The following is a 24,805-nucleotide window of genomic DNA, read 5'->3' as shown; positions in this document are numbered from 1 at the left end:
CCCGTGAGGAGCCTCGCAAAACCACCACTATCGAAGAACCCAAGAGGTAGCTGGACGTCGCTCGACATAGTGGAAAAGCTAGCCACGTCCCAGGAGGGACGTGGCCAGACAAGGTACGGGGTGAGTTTGGGTCCGTCTGGGGCACCAATCTTGGAGCTCCCGCAGGGCGGATGGGTGGAGGAAGTTAGACAAAGCGCAGAACACCCGCTACGCGCCTTTTGCCTCAGTGCGCGTAAATAACCTTCACGTCGTAAAAAACATCCACAAAGGCACTGGTGGTGGAATTGGGTGTCTTCTCCCTTCACTCCTCACCCCCTGAGCATGCTTTAGGTCATCAGAACCTCGTTCTCATGTTCTTTTCTTTTCTGTTTTTTGTTCTTTGCCTTGACCGTTGGGAGCCCCGGTGAACCCTGGACAACAACGGGATCAGAGAGAGATGCCCCAAAGTCCCCTCCCAAACTCTTTGACAAAAGAGAGAAGATGGCAATCACCCCATTAACCACTGGAAACTCCTGAATCATTAAGGACTACCCAATTTCTTGTGTTGGAAATAAAGCGAATTGAGTCACCTAAAACAGAGTCCCTGTCTGCTTCTCTACCGTGCCACAGGCCCCCACAGTGAATGTTTTGTAGGGATAGCCGGGGCTGATAGAGCAGCCCTCACTACTTTCTCCCTTATATTAGGTCTCCTTTTGAAAGAAGACATGGGTAAATCCTCATGTTGAACAATATATTTGACCAAATGTTAATGTTTGTTAATAATTCTCCAAATGGCATTGCTGTCGGTATGGAAGGCATTCACAAATATGATACAGGCATAAGTGTTGGAGCATACTTTGGCTATTAGCAATTGTTCCCTGTGTGTACACCAGACTCCTTTCCTTGCTTGTTTGAGCAGTATAATGGGGTAACTCCTATAGCCAGTCCTTTGATCAATTGATATGATTCATTGAAAAAATCTTCCTTTATAGTAGAATTCCTGTATACCCTCAGGAGTTGGGGCATAGGGAAGGTTGTAATCACGGGCCCCTCGGATGATGGCTGGAGTACACAAGTAAAGAGTTCCTCTCAGTAGATTTCCTAAACAAGGAAGTATATTATGAATCTTCCTTAATCCTAATAGTCAAGTCAAGAAATGTTATACTTGCATTGTTATAGTCCATAGTAAATTGAATGTCAGAGGATCCGGAAGCGATCAAATTGACAAACAATGTCAGTGATGTGTCATTCCCATCCCAAATCAAAAAAACATCATCTATATAGCGGCGCCTGAAAGACATATTCTGCCAGTAAGGATTTTGATAGTCGAAAATGTGTGCGTTTACATGGTTGTCATGTAAAGACTAGCTACATCTGGAGCAAATCAGGCACCCATTGCTACTCCTCTTCTTTGCAAATAGTGTGAATCCAAAAATTTGAAAAAAATGTATTTAGTGCAGTTTCTGTCAATTGTACTGTGAAGGAGGTGGGTACTCCTTGGGTAGTCTCCCTGGCATCTATGATAGTTTCAACAACTCTAAGTGCCTCATGCTGAGGAATACTGGTATAGAAAGCCTGTATGTCAGTAGTCACTAACAGTTGATTGAAACTGTCAAACATCATGCCTTCTATCTGTTGAATCAAGTCAATGCTGTCCCTGACATATGATTGCGTCAGTGCTATAAAGGATTTTAGAAAAATGTCTACACACTGACAAACGGTTTCTAATACTGAACCACAACCGGAAATAATGGGACACCCCAGAGGCTTGGATAGGTTCTTATGAATTTGGGGCATAGTATATAACATGGGCGTTATAGGATGGTTGGCGTTCAAAAAGGTATCCTCAGACCTGGATAGGAAAGCCAGCTCTAATCCGTTCTGTGTTACTGTGCTAATGAGAGATTTATGCTCTCCAATGGGGTCACTCCTTAGTTTAGTGTAGTGATCTTCAATAGAGAGCTGTGTTATAATCTCAGATCAATAGGATTCCTTATCCTGTATAATCTGTTTTCTCACTACAAGACAGTTGTTGGATCATTATATTGGATTTTACATCGGGCTCTGGATATAGTGAATTATTTCTTGTTTGTTTCTTGGATTAGTTCCCGACCTCTCGCAATGGTCGGTGGGTCATTTGCATTTAACCCCTTTTTTGGAACAGAGCATGCATTGACTGATATATCCGAGTTTTTGACTCTGTTTCCCTCACCTGACTCTTTCATGAGTCATTGGCCACTGGAATGACAGTTAGAGAATTTTTCGGCTCTGAACTCTTGACATGAATGAATATTAATCAGGTTGTTCCGGTCAAGTGAGATTCAGTCTCCTCAAGAATATACTCATATTGTTTGGTGTAGATTGAAGAGAATCACTGATTGTTCACATACTTTCCTTTGCAGGTTGCTACCTCTTTGTTGACCTGATGAAGAACCCATGTGATTTATTTTGAGGGGTCCAAACGTCGAATGAGTAGGGTCCACGCATATCATTGATTGTTGGAGTATTGAAACTTAACTGCTCATATAATTGGGTTTCAACAATTATGTTGTGTCCTATGGGGGAAGACCCTTTGTGCATAGTGGCAATGTAATATATGTTTGGTATTGTATGGCTCACCTTATTGAACTTGCAAAGCACCATCACTTGGAGCACAAGCATTTGACTACTCTGTTTATCCTTTGACCTTTTTTGCATACTTGAATACAGACCACTCATTATCATTTCTGTTTATTTCTCTTTCATGTATGAACATTTTGTGCATGTATGAATTAAGAATTGAATGATTCCTTAGGGAACACTGTTTTATGAGTGGTTTATTACCCTTGTTCTTTGGAATGCTGGGGGCCCCATAATGTTGATGTAATATTGTTGGATATGAAGCAGCATCTAATAATCTAGACCATAATATTCTTTCAGAAAGGTTCTATCTTTCACAAGAATCTTGGCCTTTCACTCCAATGGTGTGAATATATCCTCATCACAAGTTGCTTCCGGTTGAATATTTATGTATTTTCTTTTGCCCCCAACCACACCACCTATACCCTGAAATGTATGAATTTATTTATTAACTAACCTGTTTTGTAGGGGGGCATGGCGGGGCTGGGTACCAAGATTGTTGCTCCACCAGGAAGCTCCGAAGCTGCCGCATAACAAATACAGCCATGATCAGCTTCATCGGCATACCTTGCAGCCACTGGCTAGACCTACAACTGTCAGCAATCCCAGAGAGCAGCATGGGCCCCATGGCGGTGGAATTCTGGATATCAACTGCTTTGCTTTGGCTCTCGCCGGCGGTGGCCTGATGCGGACCTCGGAGGCTGCGCAACAATAGAGGCCGTGGGCAGCAACTTGAGACCGGGGTGAGGGAGAGGTGTTGGTGCTGGGCGGCCAGAATGATTCCTTCTCTGCCGCGAACATCCCAGTGAGTATGAGCTGTGCAGGTGCATTTCTCCCTCCCCCTGGAGCATCTCCATGGTGTCATCTCCCTGGTGCTAGCAATCTGCACTGGTATTGCCCCAAATCGGACACTGCAGCTCGCATTCAGCGCTGGGCCTCTGAGCTGAGGGGCTTGTGAGCATATGGCGTGAGGCCACCACTCCCCCAGCGCCTCTTGGAGAGATTATCTCCCTGGACCACAAAAGGCCATGCGCGGGTGCTGGATGGCCCAGCAGGATAGTAAAATATACTACCTACCTGTAATGAGACTATGATTGGGCCCATGTCTTGAATAGGAGTGGATGTCTGGACATATATTTAGTGGTCCAAACCTGGGTTTTCCTTGCCCCCGGAGGTGCGGTGGGATGCTGCTTTGCTGGTGAATTTTCTGTCCCTTGTTTGCATCCCTCTCTTTAGAACACCCTGGGTTGCCAGGACCCCAAGCAGCAACAGCTATCCTTTGATGTTACAAAGACTCCCAGGTGCAAAGAAAGTGAAAGGCGCAGAGTGCAGGGATCTGACAAGTTCTCCGGACCCTCCTGAGTCTGGCTTCCCTTAAGTTGATGATTACATCGGAGATACGTGCAGCCTTCAAGGTCGATGATACAAGATTCGATGCTTTGGACACCCGCCTAGATGACATGCAAGACCAAACTGACCAACATAAGGCCTGTATTGATGCTGCTGAACAGCGGGCTCATTGAGCGCTTGCTCCTAGATCGCCCCAGGCGCTCCACAGCGACTGATCATAGCTCGACTCTTGAACTACCATGATAGGGAACCAGCTCTCTGCATGGCCTGAGAGAAGGGAGATATTCAGTATCAAGGCATGTTGCTTTCCTTTTTTCTTGAATTTACCCCTCTGGTTCAGAAGACCCATCGTAAATTCCAGGATATAAAATGAGCCAGAAGGGCAGCTATTGTCCAATATGCCATGCTCTACCCAGCTCACCTGCGCTCAAAAGGAAGACCCATATCTTCGACTCATCCTCCAAAGCTGCAGACTTCTAGAACCACCATAAACCAAATCCGAACTCTCCCTCTAGAAAATAACCCGCTGCTTTCTGGTGTTCAACCCGCGCGGATTGATAAAGATGTCTGCTTGGTGAACTGCTATTCTGGATTTAGCCCCTCTATTGCCGGTTTTGTATGCCGAGAATATCCTTTTCCTTCTTTATGCTGACTACTTTAAATATTGGCTGTACATGTTTTATCGCACAAGTTACTTACATTTGTTAACAATATATCTGTAAAAAATATTAGTAGTGATAGAATCCTTATCTTAGAATTACCCCCAGGCGTCAGACTGGATTCGGAAAGTTTTCGTCAGTAGTACCCCTGCGCGTCGGTAGGTGTCATCGTGCGGCTCCACGTGCGTCGTTAGCGCCGGGATGATGTCGCTGGAGCTCACGTCAGTTCTGTACATGACTTTCTGCGCCAGGAACGCAGATCCATGCAAGAAACTGACCACTGGTGCCATGAAACTAGGGCCCTGAAAGAGATGACCTTAACCCCAGAAATCAGTTTGCAGAACAGGGAGGATGGGTGGGGTGGAATCTATCACAACTATGTTTCTTACAGATGTATTGTTACCAAAGGTAAGTAACTTGTGCATCCGAAAGAAACACGTAGTGATCGATTCCATACCTTAGAATAGACATGCCAGCAATACCAACCCCGGTGGTGGGTCTGCGAACCAAGATCACACCAGAAAGTCCTGGAGAACAGAACAGCCAAAGAAGCCATCTCTCCGGACTTGGCTGTCCAGGGAGTTATGCTTGGTAAATATGTGCAGCGAGGCCCACATAGCTGCCTGACAGATGTCCTGCAAGGGAATTCCCCGTCCCAAAGCAGTAGCGGCTACCGTCGCCCTGGTAGAATGGGCGCGTAGCCCCACCGGAGGCTCCTTTTTATCCAAAGAATAACAAGCTTTAATGCACGGAATGACCCATCGAGAGATGGTCCGCTTGTGCACGCCCGGGCCATTCTTGGCGCCCACGTAGCCAACCAAGAGCTGGTCATCCCCCCGGATCTGTTGTGTGCGGTTAAGGTAAAATGAGAGCTCACGTTTTGGGCCCAGATGGTGGAGCCTCTCTTCCTCTTTAGAAGGATGCGGAGGCAGAAAGAAGGTGGGCAGTGATGGTCTGCCCCTTGTGAAAAGCAGTGACAATCGTTGGCAGAAAAGATGGACAGGTCTGCAGAACAACTTTGTCCGGATGGACAGAGAGAAAAGGAGGTTTAGAAGAAAGAGCCTAGAGCTCACTCACTCTTCTGGCAGAGGTGAGGGCAACCATAAAAGCAGTCTTTAAAGGGAGAAGACAAATCGGACAGTTGTGAAGTGGCTCAAAAGGAGGACACATCAGATAAGTCAGAACTAGGTTCAAGTCCCACTGAGGCATTATGAAAGGAACAGGAGGGAAAAGATGAGTAATGCCTTTTAAGCATCTATTTACAACTGGGGACTTGAAAAGGGAAGGCTGATCTGGAAGCCGTAAAAAGTCTGAAATGGGCAAGGTGTCCGTGCGGTGTAGGTGTATCACATGGATGGTGCACTGGGTTAGGCACACCTGATGAATGGCATTGTAATGAAGTAGTTTAAACGTTGCATTAGCATTAACCTTATGGACCCCTTCATGTACCCTCCTCCATTCCGCCTCTGTCAGAGGTGTGGGCAATATTGTATCTCATTTGTGTTGCAGTCCTAACATCTCCTGTGAAATGTCACCTCTTAACGCGCAATAGAGGTGAGAGACTAAGCGTCTCCCCTGTGGCACATATAACATTGTCTCCAGTATATTAGTATTAGGTGGCTCGGAGGGGAAGGCCGGCCATAGTTCCCGAGCTACAGTTGAAATTTTTACGTATTGGCGAAATTGCGCTGTCCCCAGCTCAAACACGGTTTGTGCGTTTTCTTGTGTTATAAATTGACCTTCCCTATAGAGATCTCCAAGAAGCAGCCACCCCCTCCCTCCAATGTCGGGCCCACACCTGTTATATGAAATAACACTCCAAATGGAGAGGGACTAACCTAGAAAATATAAAGGTCTCTTTTGGGAGAACCTGACTTATGGCTATCACATCCTTCTGGCTCAAAAATACTGGCCACCTGAAATTGTCTTGGAGTGCCCAAAGGGAGAAACAGTGATTGTACCAGCTTTTTCCGACCTCGTTCCAGTATCACTAAAACATTCAGACACCCAGGAGTGGGCGGTAGCACTTGCTCCTGCATTATATCACAACCATGTAGGGTGGGATATTGAGTCACCTCACCATGTAATCCCAGTAAAAACAACTCCAACTCCACAGAGACAGTACCCAATTAAACAAGAAGTGAAAAAAAAATTCAGGGAGATCTTAGATCAACGTGTATGCCAATGTGTAATAGAGATTTGCACCTCTTCAATGAATAATCCTTTGTTTCCGGTAATGAAGCCTGACAATTCATACCAGTTAGTTTTAGACTACAGACATTTGAATACATACACAAATACATTTTCTGGACAGAATGCACACAGTGCTGCATTAATCAATAACATTTTAGGGAAAACATACAAAACAACAGAAGATATCTCAAATGGATTTTTCTGCCAAAATATAGTGCCTGAAAACAGATATTTTACAGCATTTCCAGCCTTCAGCTCTCATCTTAATTCTGTCAAGTTCCCCAAGGGTATGAGAATAGCCCGGGTTGTTCTCAGCTAGGGTTACAGAGTTACTTCAAAATTTTGATGAGGAGCAGGCCTGGGTGTAGTTTGCTGAGTTTTGCTACGTGGAACTCTGCGAAGTTACAAAATAACTCAGTGGAGTTTCGCAAGTGGCGGAGTGCAGTGCGAACTGCTGTTCGTGCTGGTCTTCCTGCTGCTCCGGTAGAAATTCTACCTGAGAGGCAGCTCGCGCTCGTCAAACTTACCGTTTGCGATCATGAGCGGGAAAAAACTCCTCTGCTCTACGCAAAGCGGAGTTTTCTGCACTATATTAGCTCCGCTGAGCGTGGATTGCAAAAACCTCTGCAAACTCCGCGAACGGAGCAGAGTTCACTGCCCAGGCCTAATGAGGAGGCATTGTCCTATGTAGATGATATTAAGCTGATGGATGATGATTTATTGGATCATTTGACCACGGTGAGCAACATACTTTTGGGATTCACCTCTGATGGCTACAAATTCAACATTAAAAAATCGAAAATAGCCCATCTCAATGTCCTATTTTTGGGATACAAGTTATCAAGTGAAGGAAAAAGCCTTGCGGATAACTTTTTAGACAAATGCGCACTGCTCCAACCTTCAAAAACTCAGGAAAATTTACAATCCATATTGGGATTCCTAAATTTTGTCAGAACATACATTTTGGATTACACAGAAAAAGTAAAACCTTTCTACGATCTAATCAGACCAGATTTTTCAATTAGATATTTTACACAGGAACACACAGGTATACTTCGTTCCTTACAAGCTGGCATGATAGCTTCCAAACACCTACACACACGTATAAATGCCACAAATCTGCTGATCCATGTAATTGCTGGGTCAATCAGTGTACACTTACCTAAACTTCAATGTAGGCGAAAAGGTACCCACAGCATACAAATCACACTTGTACACAAATGCTGAAATGCGTTTTGCTTCAACAGAAAAAATTCTGACAGCAGTACAGACTGCAGTAGTGAGAGAAAGAGCACTGGCTCAGGGGAAACAAATAATTGTCATAACTCCAGTACCGCCCTTAGAGGCTGTTACAAAGGCAAGCGTTCCTAACGCCAAAGCACTACATCCACGATGGATACAATGGGCTAATTCTCTCACTGCAACAGATGTAGACTACAAATTTGATTCTACATTAAAAACACAAGCATTCCTGCAATACAAACAAGAATATCATCTCCTAAGTGAAATAAGGCCTCTAGGTCAGTATGAATACATTATTTACACTGACGGTTCTGCTCAGCCTGCCATAGGTAGTAAACAGCAATACAGCACAGCTTGTGCAATTGTAAAAGGACGTATGCAGGAAGGCAAGTTCCATCCTAGCAGCACGAAGACGCAGGTCTTGGAGACTGCATGGCACAACTGGCAGAATTAAAAGCCCTATTACTGGCACTAATACAAACGGATTGGGAATTTCCCCACACTTATATTGTGCGATTCGTTTTACTGTGTCCAGTCTTACAATACATTTCTTCTTCACTACTGGGGTCAGAATGGATTTAAAGACTCAAATATTGCACAATAAAGCATAAATTGCTATGGGAAAAAGTGGCAGAGCTGAAAAAAGACTTGCTAAGAGCTCACGTGATACACACGCTGAATCATCAATGTGATGACGTTCATGTTGAAGTGAATTCATTTGCTGATAAAGCCGCCAAGGAGACAGTGCGAACTGCTGCCATCGCTGCAATCACTCCTTCTAGAGCGAGAATAAATGAACAGATAATGGCAGCTGTCATTGCCTCAAACACAACAGCTCAGCCGTGCCAAAAGGCTTTCCACTCAACTACTCCTACAAGTTAAATGCGAAAAATACTCAAATGTACTGTATGCTCAAATTCCAGGAGTGGGGGATAGAGTAATACCAAACAAGAATCCCAGATTAGGTTTAATTCTAGCTGCACATGAGGGTCTGGGTTCTTCACACACAGGAGCCGAAAGGAGGTACTTGATGATGAAACCTCATACATTATCTCACCATGAACAGAGGGACCTGTCCTATGTGAACATTACAGCAATTCCAGTTCCTGACGGAATAGTTTGGGGCAGAGTTTCATATGATGTATTTGGTCCCACTGAAATTTTGAAAATACCACATGTATTTAAAATTTCTTTAAATGATATCATCTCCAGTACATACTCTGATGATTGGGATTTTGAAACTGTGAATAGTATGCTGTCTAATTTAGAACTGCCTGCAGCATTTTCAAAAAATGAAATGGTTGATGATTCATCTGATTTTGACTTCATGTATTTGTACCAACACTATTGTCATCATGTTCTTCATAAAACAAGTACACCAAGTAATGTTTTCACATATCACCAAGCAGAACATGGCCCAACACCACCGAAAGGTAGTTCACAAACATTTGCACAAAAGTTTGCTTATTTTTATGGGTTTACTACATCTGTTCCACACTCTTATTATTTAGTATAAGAAAATGGTGAGGGTACACTAGATGACATTGTGCAGGGCATTTCATACAATTCAACAGATCCTAATTGGAAGAGATGTTTTTTTTTGCCTATCAACATAAATAGGTGTCAGTCAAGATTCAGGGGTACCACCGAAGTGTTTAGTATCCATGAGCCTGACTTACACTATGTACAAAGAGAACATCCGGCGGTGGTGACATCATACAGTGTTAGGAAGTTATGCCTCGATTGGCTAAGAACCTCGACATTGTCACAGGTGAAACAACACTTGTCCTTACTCTCAGACCACATGGAACTTAGGGATTTTTTGCTAGGTCCCCAAAAGCCATGTCAGAAACGCTTCCTATATGCTGTTTATAATGAAATTTGGAAAATCTCTCAACGAAAAGCTGCAGCAAGACTGCGTGAAATTGACAGAGTTAACTTAGAAAAGGCTTTGGCTGAGGTTGACAATGGTATGACCACACTGACATTCAGGATTTATTCACTGGGCTACATTATATCTTCTGCTATAGATATAATGGAACAGGATCTGTCCATCTTACAACAAGGACCTTTTACCTAGTTAGGTGGTACATAAATGTTGTGTGGTTTTCCCAGAAAACTAGCCTCAATTCTTATGCTTGAGGATTCTCAGAATCACAGCAGGATTAGCATCTTCTGCTTAATTACTATGTGTAAGGGCCATCCCTTCCATCATCCTCGGCTGACATGACAGAGCATGGTAGAACCTCTGAGGGTACCTTTTGGGTATATATATATATATATATATACACCACATCTTTGCTGGGGTAGGCAAAGGAGAAAGACTTACATGCTGACATACTGACGCGAGACGCTGAGGTTAGGGCATGCAGACACTCCAGAACACCATGGTCTGACATCCCGTGTAGGGTGTCCATCTCAAGACCAAGACGGGGTCCTTTATTTTCTCACACCAGGTAATGGGGTTGTCTTCATCCTAGGGGGATTCCTGGCTCAACACCTACATACATGCTAGGTACATTTAGACACATCAAGTTAGGGTTGAATTGTAGGAGTATGCATTGTTATTATGTATTATCATGTATTTACATACCTGCCTATGTTCATTGTTTTAGCACTATTGTAGAAATCTACCATACATTTACTCTGTTGGTGCTTATAATCATTTATATCTGTTTCTGTCTCATGGTTGTTTCAGCGCACCTATTTTACACTAGAATTACTCTGGTTCAATAAATACTTATTGAAATGTTCCCACCGTTTATTCTGTGTATCTCTCTGAGACAAAGTGAGCACGAGAGAGTGAACGAAACGTACTGTACTGTTTACACGATCCCTGATGGGACAGGGTTTTCATGTTCGATAGTTCCCAGAAACTATTTCCTCCTTGGTAATAGGAGTTTACAGTGGCTCCGGGGCCGATTCACAGAACTAACTTAAGACAAAATCCTAAACTTACTCCTTTTGGTATTCACAGAAGTTAGGATTTTGTCTTAAGTCTGTCTTAAGACAGATTTAAGACAGACTTAAGACAAAATCCTAACTTAAGTCTGTCTTAACTTAGTCTTAAGTCTGTCTTAAGACAAACTTAAGACAAAATCCTAACTTCTGTGAATACCAAAAGGAGTAAGTTTAGGATTTTGTCTTAAGTTAGTTCTGTGAATCGGGCCCACTGTGAGCTGGCTAGATATACAGGTGAACATACCCTGTGTGGATGTCTGGAATCAGTTTGGACACCAATCCAACAGTTTATGCTGTCGAAAGGCGCAGATCCTATACAGATTTTTAGGAAGTATACAACACTTGCTTTGAATCTTAGAAGCACAACTGAGAAGAAACTACAATAAAGCTGTTTATTTTGCAGGGTCTGTGTGATACCAGAGAGGAAACACGGACTTAATGGTTCAAGGATGGTCATCTGTCATAAAAGATGTTTTTACCATGTTTAAACATCATTTGCCTGGGGATCCTTGTTGATTAACATGTTTCTTCTATAATATTGCAGATATTTTTTTAACCCTGCTCCAGCTCAACACTCATTTAAAATACAAATTAATATTAAACTACAGAGACCTATAATAGACATTAACATGAGATATAAACATCTGACAGTGTTTGTTTGTGCTACCTACATTACACTAGATTCTTGCGTTTAGTGAATTTCTACCTTGAAGGTGGAACCTGTTTTAATAAAGTTTTTCTCCAACACATTATCCAGGGCTGGATCAAGTTCCTCCCCAACATCTTCTATCAGCAGAGGTCTTCCCAGAGAAAGGCTATCTTCCAGGTGGTTTCTGAAGTACTTGTGGTTGATGGATGTGATCTAGAAACAAAAGCACCAAAATATTAATAACGGAAATGCATATTAATAAAGTGTAATACTTTTTAATACAGCCTGCACCTTCCAAGATGGATCTTTTAAGAGAGAACTGAAATTAGTGTAGGTTATGTGTAGGCATGTAGCCAGAAGGAATGTGCATTACAGAAGTTGTAAAACGCTTGTATCGTACCACAACAGTTTCGGAAACAAATCCACAGTAGAAGCTAGAAACAGAAAACACTTTCTGCAAGTCGGTATGTTTGCTTATTTTCTACAGTGCCGAATAACTCACCTTGCATCCACAATAGACCGCCATCTATAAACATTTTCTGTTTAATAATAATTTTGATTCACATTCTTTTTTATACATCTGGGCCAGTGATCTGTTTATCAAATGTATGGTGGAAATATGTTATCTAGAGATCTTGAAGTAGGTATAGCAGGTGCATAAAGCCAGGTAACAATATGGGATAAAATGCTACTTCTGTTATTTTAAACTGTGTATGTAATGTAAAGGGGCAGCTAGTGTAATCCATAGACAGACTATAGGGCTAGATTGCATACATTTGATCTCTTGTAGTACACTTGTGCACCAACATTTCCAACAAATGACCAGCGACAAAAAAATTATTTTGGCAGTCACTGACCAGTGTTGAGTTGGTATTTTAAAAAATGGACGCACCACACCAAAAGTGGATGGAGCTGCAAGTAATGTTCAACTCTAAGACAGAACTTAACTCTTAACATATCCTAAGGTTCTGTGATCCTTATGCATTTGTTGCACAAGAACCCAACTATAGGAAGAATATACTTATAGTACCCTAGTATGTAGTGCCCTGAGTAGTTTATCATTCTAAATTGGGTGAGCGTAAAAAAGGGCACCTCACCAGAATAATATACCATCGTAATCCGAGTCTTTTCACCTGCGAGACTTAGTGCTCTATTAAAAACCGGATGCTAGGTTTCCGTAACTTTTATTGCACATTCTCACTGATACTTCGCCTTTCTCTATAAGAGGACTGGTCTGGTTTTGTTGGAGTTGGGAAAAGCATCTCTCCCCAGCTCCACACAAGGCTGCAAATTGCCCCTGGGGTTGTTCATGGCTGTGCCCAAAGGTATTTTTGAGGGGTTTATTAATTTGGACCTCTTTTTGGTTGTTAATCAGGTTTGACATCCCTTCTTTGCCTATGCCTCTAGAGTGAGGGCAAACAGGCGAAGTAATGTAAGAGTTGTTTTCCTGCATATTAAACACATCATAACCCTAACCTAGGTTGTGTTTACAATTGCCACCATCTTTCACTAAAGTCACAAACTAAAACATGTTAACAGCTGTACTTTTAATTCTAAATAAAGAATTGGGAGGCTCACACTAATAAACTGAGAATTTTTCACACTTTCCTCCCTCTGTACCTAGCCAAGGACATTCCAACTGTCTCAGGCTATTGCTATACACTGTAACAATCACATTGCATAACATATCCTCAGAGTCCCCCAAGAAGGGGCTCCAAACCCTGGCCTCCAACAGCCCTGACAGCAAGACCCAACAGAACAGAAGCAACCATGTCCGATATGGAAGCAGCCGCTCTAGCCTCTTCCTACGATACGCCACCCTCCGACTCACCTAAATCCAAAATACAAGTGATCACAGGTCTCCGACAAGACCTTCCCGTCACAAAACACCCGAGACCGCCCATCCTGACCACCATACCTAGGGCGCCTAAGGAAAAGAACGCCAGCAACAAAAAGCCTTTCACCAATTGCCTACTCATCAACTGCAGGTCGGCCTCCCTGCATGCAACAGAACTAACAGAGGCCATCCTCTCCCATGACATCGACATTGCCTTCCTCACTGAGACCTGGCTCAACAAGCTATCCCCTCCATGCCTAGACATGCTTGTCCCCCCGGGCTTCTCCCTCATTAATAAAGACAGAAAAGACCAGAGAGGAGGAGGGGTAGCTATCATCCATAAAGACAACATGGCCATCACGGAAATAAACTCATTCGACTACAACTCATTCGAATGCCTCTCAACCAACATCAAGACCAATGACAATGGCTCCTTACTGTGTCACCTTCTCTATCATCCTCCTGGTAAAAACTCAATTAGCCGACCTGATAGTTCAAGGTGCACTTGGCGATACCAACAATATAATTCTTGGTGACCTGAACCTACGGTGGAACGAGACCAACAACCCGTTAATCCAATCGCTAACCACTCTCCTCTGTGACAACAATCTAACCCAGTACTGCACAGAAGAGACACACTACAAAGGAGCCACCCTCGATGCCATCATCGCGCAAAGAAACAAAATCACTATCAATCACATACTTCCCGTTGACTGGTCAGACCACCACATGATCCTATTCCACATAAACCAACTTACTCTCTCTCAACCGGAACTACGAGACCCCCCCAAATGGCTGCGAAACCTCTCCGATGTTCCATTGGGAGTCCTCGAAGAAGAGATAAGCTCACTTCTCCCAGACAACACTAAAGACCTCTCTACTAATGACCTCACTGATTGTTACAATGCCAAGCTAATTTCTATCCTCGACAAAGTAGCGCCCCTAAAACTCAAAAAGAGTAGAGCCATCCCATCCAGATCATGGTTCAACTCCGAACTCAACTCCGAAAGAAGATTTCTAAGAGCCAAAGAAAGAAAGTGGAGAAATAACCCTTCCTCTATTCTTCGTGACCAACTCAAATCAGCGCGCAGGAAGTACAACAATCACATCAAAAACAAAAAATCCAGCTTTTTCCGCTCAGCACTGGACAGTGCCAAAAACAGACCCAAGGAGTTATATAGCATCATCAGACAACAAACCTCCAAGCCCATACCCTCCTCGGTGCAGGCGTCCAAAGAACTATGCAACAAGTTCGCCAAATTTTTCAAGGCCAAGATTACAAAAATCGAACTCTCACTGGCCGATTTCAACACGCAGCACGCAAAGAGCAATGCGGCTGGGTCACCAGACCTTTCACCTGTTCTCTCTCCTGGTCCCTCCCCCAATTCCTGGCTCAGTTTCCATCCTATCCAAGAAACTGAGATAATCACGCTGATCTCCACCTCCAAACCCTCAGCCCATGTCCTTGATCCCATTCCTCCCCTACTGACCAAAAAAATGAAGCACGCTCTAGCCCCGCTCTGGAGCACAATCATAAATAGCTCCCTGAAAGCGGAGTGGTTCCTGACTGCCTCAAAATGGGCCAAGTCACACCCCTGCTGAAAAAACCCGGACTAGATGTGACAGATCTAAACAACTATAGACCTGTGTCGAACCTCCCCCTTCTCTCAAAAACACTTGAAAGATGCGTCCTACATCAACTGACCCAGCACCTGGACAACATCAGCCTCCTGGACCCCCACCAGTCTGGCTTCAGAAAAGGCTGCAGCACAGAAACCGCGATCCTCAATATCATCGACGATATACATGGATCTTTAGACTCTGACCAATGCTGCCTCCTCATTCTCCTTGACCTCTCGGCAGCATTTGATACTGTTGATCACAAACTCCTCTTAAGGACTCTCCAAGAAAGAGCCGGCCTTGGCGAGGTTGTCCTCAATGGTTCTCCTCCTTCCTCCACAACCGCACACAAAAAATAAAAATAAAAAACTTTACCTCCGACCTCCAGCAAGTCAACAGGGGAGTCCCTCAAGGCTCGGTGCTTTCACCGCAACTCTTTAATATCTACATGGAACCTCTTTCCAAACTACTCAGAAAAGCCAACATTCACTTCCATCTCTATGCAGATGATACCCAGATCTATCTGGAAACAACCTCTCTCAAAGACATACAAAGACTCAATGATGTCTTGAAAGATGTCCAACGTTGGCTCACAAGCAATCACTTAAAACTTAACCCTGACAAGACAGAGACACTCCTCATCTCAAATAAGGAAGACAACCCACAAATTGCCGAGTGGTTAAAAGCCATTGATGCACTTAATGGAAATCTGATTCTAGCAGACTCTGCCAAATCCCTAGGCATTACTCTCGATCCAAAACTGAATATGACGAGGCACATCAAGAATTCGGCCAAAAACGCGTTCCTTAGCCTAAGACTACTGAACAAATTAAAACCCTACATTCCGCCCAATGACCTCAAACAGGCCACCCAATCTCTGGTTCTGTCAAGACTGGACTATGGGAACGCAGTCCTCTCAGGAATTCCAAAATCACACTTGGCTCCCATCAAAACAACGCTACATGCGGCGGCTAGAATGATCACCGGTATCAAGAAATATGATCATATCTCCCCCGCACTCAAGGAACTGAAATGGCTCCCAGCAGAAATGCGGATTAGCTTCAGAACAGCTTGCCTCACCCATAAAGCCCCTCACACCGGCAAACCAGATTACCTGGCAAAAAAACTCATAAAAGCAGGTCAGTCCAGGAACCTAAGAAGCTCAAACTCCCTTCTACTCATCCCAGCTAAGACCAGAAAGAAAAAAACTGCTGACCGATCTTTCACTGGAAGCGCTCCCAGAATCTGGAATGCCATCCCCCCGCATATCAGAATTATTCCCTCTTATGTAGAATTCAAACGCCAACTCAAAGACCTGTTCCTCAACCGCTCCTTTGGAAATGGATAGTGGGGAGCAATTAACAATGATCGAGCTCCGCTCCAGCTCTAAGACTCTGAAGTTCCCTGAAAATGTCATTTACCTCAATGTGTTGCTCTTTCACTACTTTTTTCGCTGCTCTGTGGATATGTCTCCCCTCTATTCTTTATCTGTTGATAATCTGTGCTGTACCGACTGTAAAGCGCTCTGATACCCTGGGGTCTGGCTAGCGCTATAGAAAACTTCTTGAATAAATTGCTTAAATAAACTGAGAGAACATCTGCAGACCCAATGTAGTACTAGCATGAGAGAAACTATGAATATATTCAGTAGTAAAATGCTTCTTCTTGCTTATTTCCTTTTGGTGCATATCCTGAAAACAGTGCCCTCATGTATAAAGTTTGAATGTCTTTGTCTAAAGTCTTATTAAAGGACGTATAGATTTCTATGAGGAAAAGGAACTTTTCTCCCACCTTTAGAAGGCTAATCTATGCCAGATTTTACTTAGAACTGTACTGAGATCTTTGTACTTATGTTTATTTGCGTTGAAGCTAAATGTATCTATGGCAAGTTTCCTGTAATCTGCCTATTAATTCTTTCTATGAAGTTTTGAAACTGCAAAGCTTGTCTGTCATTCTTACAAGAACGACTATCACCTGCTACAAATACTTATCTATACAGAAATTGACGGCTTCAATCAAGGAGCACCAAAGTCCATATCGGTACTATACCACTCCTGGTCCTAGTCGTTGGTGTGCCCCATGAGTTGAAATTTAGCACAGCTTTGAAAGTTAACAGATCTGGTAGTAGAGGTGATGGTTCTGACTGGACCCGACCCACATTGGCAGTAGAACCAAATTCTGCACCTTCAGGGTCCAGACGGTTTACTCCCAAGATTCAAATTGACCCAGTCCTAACCTGATCCTGGTGCCGGAGACGACGAGGTTGCTAGAGAAAAAAAGACAAGGTGAGTATCAATAGAGATCACGTGTAAACTGCAGGAAAAGTAGTTGTGGAACAGTGCATGTTCAGAGTTGTATTAGGTGCATTGTGGTGAAATAAAGTGAACAGGTTTTGATAACACTTATTATGTGGTTTGATTGCTGCACCTCTGGGAAGAATCATTATTGTAATTGTTATGATATTCTTGAATTTGTGAAAGGGGCTAATGTTGGAGTTGTTGCAAGCATATGGTTCAGAGCTAAAGAGAGGTACCTCAAGTTAGAACACTGAATTGTTGAACGTGCCTACTTGGTGTGATGTGAGGCTCTATCAGTTTTACCAAGATAGAGGAATAACCTTCTTGTAAGAATGTACTAAGACAGCTTGGTGGAAATTGGCTACTTAGAGCATGGGGAGCTAAATTTGAGGGAGTTGAGGACTCGTGACAGAATTGATCGAAAACATTAGGGAATGGAGCGATACTGAGAAATTTAGAGAGTTGTAGTCCATGGAAGAAGAAAAGAGAAGGGTTCAGGGAGAATGAAGAAGGAGCTGTAGGAGATGTAGCAAAGAAATATCCCTTGCAGGAAATGCAGATAGGAGCTTTTTGGCACGTCCCCTTGTTGCGTCCAGATTGGTTTCATTTCACAAACTAGCTTCCCAAGCTTGGAGAAAATCCTGATAAGTGATATACCCAGATGCAACTGATAGGGCTCATTCACAAAAGTAATCTGAGACAAAATTCAAACCTTAGGACTTTTGGTATTCAAAAAAGGCATTTAGGAGTAGTAAAGTTAGGATTCCTAACTTTACTACTCCTAAACTGCGAGAAAATCCTAACTTTACGACTTTCGGTATTCACAAAAGGCATTTAGGAGTAGTAAAAGTATAATTCCTAACTTTACTACTCCTAAACTGAGACAAAATCCTAACTTTTAGCATTTCGGTATTCACAAAGGGAATTTAGGAGTAGTAAAGTTAGGATTACTCCTAAATGCCCTTTGTGAATACTGAAAGTCGTAAAGTTAGGATTTTGTCTCAGTTTAGGAGTAGTAAAGTTAGGAATCCTAACTTTACTGCTCCTAAATGCCTTTTGTGAATATCGAAAGACGTAAAGTTAGGATTTTGTCTCAGATTACTTTTGTGAATCGGGCCCATTGTGTCTATCGCTAAAAACAAAATAGGAAAGGATGGAATATGTGAGAGTTGTCAGTGACATTTGGGTATCCAGAAAGGGAAAAACAGTCCTCCCTGATTCCCTTCTGCCTGCCATTGTGTGGCACATGCGCGGTCCGACACACTTGGGCAGTGACGAGATGGTGTCCACTTTCCGATCATACTGGTACAACCCACATTTCAGATCAATGGCAGAGAATTTTAGTCAGCATTGACATCTGCCAAAAGCTAAATGTGGGCAAGCGAGTTGCTGTGTCCATGAGTCACATTGGAAGGTATGATGATTCCTTCAGCCGTCTCAAAATACACTTTGCGGAGAGGCCCTGATGTAACAAATTGACATATATCCTCATCATCGTGTGTCTGTTCTTACGAAAGGTTGAGGCTTATCCCGCCAGGAGATTTGACAGTCACCAAACTATTGCTATGGGAGTTGATACAGCAATTTGGGATGCCAGTTCATCTTGAATCGGATCAAGGAACTCACTTTAAAAGTGAGATAATGCAGTTACTGAGTACAGCCATAGAGATTGACCAGAGAGTCCACTGCAGTTACAGACCTGAGGCATCAGGCATTGTCACAAAAGCCTGTGCCTTTACATCACCCAAATAACCTGTCACTCTTCCTTTGGTACTGAATATTCAAAGTACACCTTGTAAGAGAACTGGATTGTCACCTCATGAGGTGCTGATGGGCAAAAGATATGCAAATTACTTTTGTTCATGCGGCTGTTCTTGTGAGTATCACAGATGACCTGGTCCTCGAGTTCTGCAAGGGATTGTCTGATGTGGTGTGTTCTATCTCTCATCAGGTCAACACCACTACCCCAGCAGTCATAGGCTATCTAGGGCACTACCTGAACCCTGTGACTGGATCTACATCATGAGACATGTCCGCAAGTCATGTTTAGAGGAGTGCTGATGAGGACCCTGCCAGGAGATCCTGGTCACTGACACTGCTGTCAAGTGCGCCCGTCTGCTGAACTGGAGTCATGTCTCCCATACCATGAGATCACTGTACGAAGAGGAAGAAGCAGAGCTAACATGCGCTAATTCCTTGAATTACCGTAGGTTTGTGGTGTCTGAGGCATCGGAAGACCAGGCTGAGGGCCCACAGTCACCATCCGATGAGCATCATTTGGAGCAAGAGGTTGATGAGTGCTGTTGTCCCAGTGACCACTGTGATACTGACCACTGGATTCAAAATCTGCATCACCAGGATAGTGGAAATTTGTGGAAGGCTGAGACTAATTTGCCTCAAAAAACCTCACAAGAAACAGGAAGGGGCTGGGCAGGAAAGCTCCACCTCCGACAGCAAGTCCGCCTCATGAGAGCCAGAGATCTCAAGTGCCTCCAAAGGTCAAGGCCAAGGTGAAGACAGTTAGCCAAAAGTAAGAGCCACCAAAAGAGAATGTTGACACCTAAGAAGAGACCAGAGACGATTAGGGACGATAGTGAGTTAGTTGAACAAGAACACATTGACCAGATGGACTTATGGATGAAAGCCAGGACTCAAACTGTACCAAGCAACCCAAATGAGAGAGAAAGATCAATTAGAAGTATTCAGGTCCAGAATGGACATACCTTGTCAAAGTCAAGTTTGACTCTGATGACTACTTGAATGACATTGATGAGCCTCCAAGAGTCTATTCACGCTGGCTACTGACAAACGTTGGAAAGGACGGGTAGAGAGTTAGGTTAATGGTCAGAGGACAATGGCTCCTTTAGGCCTCCAGTTGACACCATGAAAGGAAGCCCAGTAGCTTTCAAGATGGGGTACAGACGATAGGATAGTACTTGGAGGACTACACTTTTTATCTGAGATTTCCTTTATTTGATTTAGATTAACGTGGTGCAGCAAAGCTGCAAAATATTGCTTGTAAGCTTGAGAGTTGCCATTACTGTTTCCTTTTTTTTATTTTATTTTTTATGATGAAGTAAAATTGCAGCAGCAGGTTGCATAAATACATTATGAAAATCAAATTTAATTAATTATCCACAGTTATAAAAAACCTAGTGGCTTATTTAAAAAAGGATACCCAAGTTGCAAATGGCTCCCAGATCTACACCGGATGCCTGATATCTAAAACAACAGGTCCCCACATCTCACCCCTTTGGGCAATTTTTGCTGATGTTATATATAGGTCAAAAAGTGTTTTATAATGTTGTACTTGTAAATTTTCTGAACACAAACTTGCCCTCCCCCCAACTCAATTGACTTCACCTCGATCTCCTCTTGCTGTGCCAATGATATTCCAAACTGGTCATCTGATATGAGACTCGCACACTGGCCCAACTTGTCAAGCTCTTGGATTGCTCCCTGTGCTGGCTGGACCACACTTCCATCCTTAACCCTAAAAAAGGCAGTGATAGCTGGCTGTGATGGGGCCATAGATGGAGCCGGGCTATCTTTGCTGTGTCCCAAACCCCCCTCCTCAGAGACTTGTGTCGCACCCTGTTTTATTTACCACAGCTTGGGTGTGGTCTAGCAAATTCTTCCTCCTCCCTGCCCCCATACTCCCCAGCCAGTCTTATAGCCAGAGATTCACTCTGCTTACCTGTACTCTCATTCTTATGGACAGGGGGAGATTCTTGGCCCATACAGCTGTAGAGCAGCCTGTGAGGACACCTCCTTATGTTGTCAGGCAGCTTTGGGCGCTATAGTGCAAACCATCAAAGAAGTTAGCCCGAAAGAGAGCTTGATGCTGTCTTCAGGGCTGTTCTGGAGTATCCTGAGGGAAGACCCGCCCACCTGCTCAAAACGCAGTTTAGGGTTCGGGACAGCCTCCCTGCCAGAACCGTCAGCGCTCTAGTGCACCCTATCCACGTCTCAGCCACGCCTGACTCTGCAAAGATGTCGTGCCAGAGATTGCTGTAGGATCCGTCTACTCAGCAGGGACCTCAAGGAGTCAATACACCACCAGGCGCAGAGAACACCACTGGCGAGGCGAGACCCCCCCACAAGCACCGAGATGAAAATCCATCTCCACTTCGCACAGCAGTCCCTCCTCAATGCCAATGCGGCTGAGGAGCGGAATGCCGGTGCCGCGGCTCTGAAGAACCTCCCAGAGGGCACTCGCATGAAAAAAAACACCAGGGCTCTAAGCAACCACCGTGCCCCCTGGCACACAAACTCCGCCAACAGGTAAGGTCCGCTGAGGGAAGGTGTAGGGGGTAGGGGAAGGAGTTCCGCCTCAGTACTCCTATGCGACCACCATCTTGCTTTCCACCTATTTCTGTTCCCATGTTTAGACAGCTGTTGGATGTCTACTTGTTGGGAGGAGATATCCCTCATATGTCAAGTAACTCTACTCTTGAGCCTGTTCTTAGGCCTTCCCCCACTTAAAAGCAAGGTGTCACATATCCCCCAGCATGAGAGTGTGTACAGTTACAATGTATATTATCAAACGTTAGTTGAATATGTGAAAGTCATGGAAGTGGAGGATTGTTTTGTTTGTTCATATCTTCCAGCTTCTGCCGCTGAGGGAGTATCTTACTTCCACTTACCCCATTCCTATTCTTTCTCCTGCTCAGTCTTCTTAAATCTTTTCTACTGTCAGGATTCCATCAAACCGTTTTATTCTGATTTTGATGATCTATTAGAAGGTGTGCCAATTGTCAATGATGAAAATATGAATTTGTGGGCTACCAAATAGATTTCTCTCTCTTTTCAAAGGTTTAAGTCAAGGGATCAGCATGAGTACATGATGAAATTCTTTACCACAGTGACTAACGCGAGCACTACTAACCAGAGCATGCATTATATAACCTGCAAAGTTAAACAAGATGAGAGGCTATTTATGGATGAATTAAATGAGAGGAGAAGGACAGGCGAAGAAAGATGAGAAGAAAAGACCAGTGCTGAACATATCATTGGGAAAGGCGAAGAGACACTAACGGAAACACCTCCTAGGTTAAATATTAAGGTCACCAAGAAGGGATATTTATGTATCATACAGCAGCCAGAGGGAAACAAAACTGTTGAGAAGCTACGATGAAGTGAATGCGAGCATAACTATTTGGTTAAAGAAAAAACCAGCAACCACATAATGTAACAGGTAGTTGTTATGCAGCATTTGTTTCCCCAGGAATTCTCATACTAATGTATTTTAAATTGTTTCTAAACCCTCTTTTGCTTGTATTGCTTGGCATTGCAAGTGTGCTTCTATACTTGAAGTTTTGCAAGGACATTTCATCGCAAAATAGTATGAATTGTGGGTATAAGAAGCTGTCAGCAATGAGAAGAAGAAAAAGAAAGAGGCTTGATGCAAAGGTTGAAGAAATGCAGAGTGAACTTTACAACCTTGAAGAACATGGGCAAATCCAGCAAGATGAACCCAAAATTAACAAATAATGTTCTGTAATAAAGAATTGAATTGATGATTTAAAAATTATCAGAGGGCGGATGTAAGTGCTGCTTTCCTGCTTATTAAACACATCATAAATTGGCAAATGTTAACCTAGGCTGTTTTTACAATTGTCCTCCATCTTGCACCAACGTCACAAACTATAATGTGTTAACCGTTGTTGTTTTTCTCCTTCTAAATAAAGAATTGCGAGACTCACGCTTAAAAACTGAGAAATGTTCCCAGCCACATTTCTCCCTCTGTACCTTGCCAAGGACATTCCAGCTGTTCCAAACTATTGATATACAATGTCTCAATCGAATTGCTTGAATAAACTCTGAGAAAGTCTGAAGACCAATGTAGTGCCACCATGAGAGGTATTTTGAATGTATATGGTAGTAAAATGTTTCTTCTTGCTTGTTTACTAATGGTGCATGTCCTTCTGAGAACTGTCTACTCATGTAGCATGTATAAATGTCTTTGTCTAAAGTCTCATAAAAGGATGTGTAGATTTCTATGAGGAAAAGACCTTTTTATCCCACCTTCAGAAGGCGAATTTATGCCGGATTTTACTTTGAACTGTACTGAGATCTTCGTACTTATGTTTTAGATGCTTTACTGCTAAGTTTGCCGATGGCATGTTTCTATGAAGCATTGAAACTGCAAACCTTGTCTGTCGTTTTACAAGAATGACTATCAACTTCTACTGAACTTAATCTATACAGAAATTAATGGCCCCTTCTGGGAGCACCAAAATCCGATCAGGACTCCACCGCTCCTGGTCCTACTCGTTGGCACACCCCACGAGTTGAACTATAGGATAGTGTTACAATTGGGTTGTTGGTTGATTGAGGCATAAGCCTGGTCAAAGAGCAACCACAATCCAAGTCAGGTACAAGGGCAGGCAAACCCTAAATTAACCTGTACCCGCCCTCTGGTAGCTTGGCACAGAACAACCAATCTTAAAGGTAATGTGTAAAATATTTGTGCCACACTTCAAACAGTAAAATAGTCAAATACCACAGAAAAATATCCCAAGCAAAGTTAGAAAACTAGATCTGGCTTTAATAAATAAAAAAAAGACCAAACATGCAAAACTTCAATTAGTAGAACTGGAGATATTGATTTTTAAAGTTAATAGTGGAAAATAGTGCCCAAAACAAAATTGGGACATATGACCTCCCCGGATCGAGACAAAGTCCCAAGTGTAGGCGACAGCGATGGAAAACGGGCCGACTACAGGGACCCAGTTAGGCTAGCATTAAATACAGGCTGCTGAGCGTTGAGTGGATCTGCATATGAGATGCGTTGCACAGCTGGGGCGGTGAGTTGGTTCTGAATGCGGCATGGCTGCCTTGATAGGTACTTCTGTGTCACCATTAAGGATCCTGTTGACGGGGCTTTACAATACCATACGGTGTCAAGGATGCAAAGGGCAATCAAGGCAATGCCTCAGTTCCAAAGAGTGGTGAAGCTGCAATGAAGAGTTTCATCATCGTCCTTGAGGCTACCGTCGACGAGGGATGGGAGGAGCTTTTACAGGGTAAAGCATCATACAGCAACGGTTCCGAAGGCGATGCGCCAGTCCCAAGATGCAGCAAGGGTGTTCGGCAATGAGAGTCTTTTGCACAGGGTCCAATTCACGCAGCAGTGCAAGGCGTCAGTTCCGCGGGAGGATGCACCGATCAGCCTAGGAGATGCCTTGTTTCAGCTCGGGATGCATCGTTCAGCAGAGAAGATGCATCAGTTCCGCTGGCAAGCACCTTAGTTCCGATTCCAAAGGAGCAGGACTGGATGGCACCAATTGGTAGGGTAGACTCACAGATGGGAGAGTCAAGGTGCAGGGATTGTAAGCCTGTTATCTCCCTTAGGCTTCAGATCAGGAGGCCAGCTAATTAGCTCTTGGACTCACTC

At 43.5% G+C, this 24,805-nt stretch overlaps 1 protein-coding gene across 1 annotated transcript in view; it reads right to left on the bottom strand.

Moving 5' to 3' along the window:
- Nucleotides 1–24,805, bottom strand: part of DNAH5 (dynein axonemal heavy chain 5) — a 5,174,212-nt gene that overhangs the window by 1,025,143 nt on the left and 4,124,264 nt on the right. Inside the window, exon 64 of the mRNA XM_078687662.1 lies at nucleotides 11,710–11,865. Within this exon, the coding sequence (XP_078543788.1) occupies nucleotides 11,710–11,865 (156 nt within the window). The remainder of the gene's footprint in view (nucleotides 1–11,709; nucleotides 11,866–24,805) is intronic.

This window comes from Lissotriton helveticus, chromosome 4_1, assembly GCF_964261635.1.
Source record: "Lissotriton helveticus chromosome 4_1, aLisHel1.1, whole genome shotgun sequence".
Taxonomy (NCBI): Eukaryota; Metazoa; Chordata; class Amphibia; order Caudata; family Salamandridae; genus Lissotriton; species Lissotriton helveticus.
The sequence above is the reverse complement of the archived record's forward strand: the minus strand, read 5'-3'. Positions and strand labels throughout refer to the sequence as shown.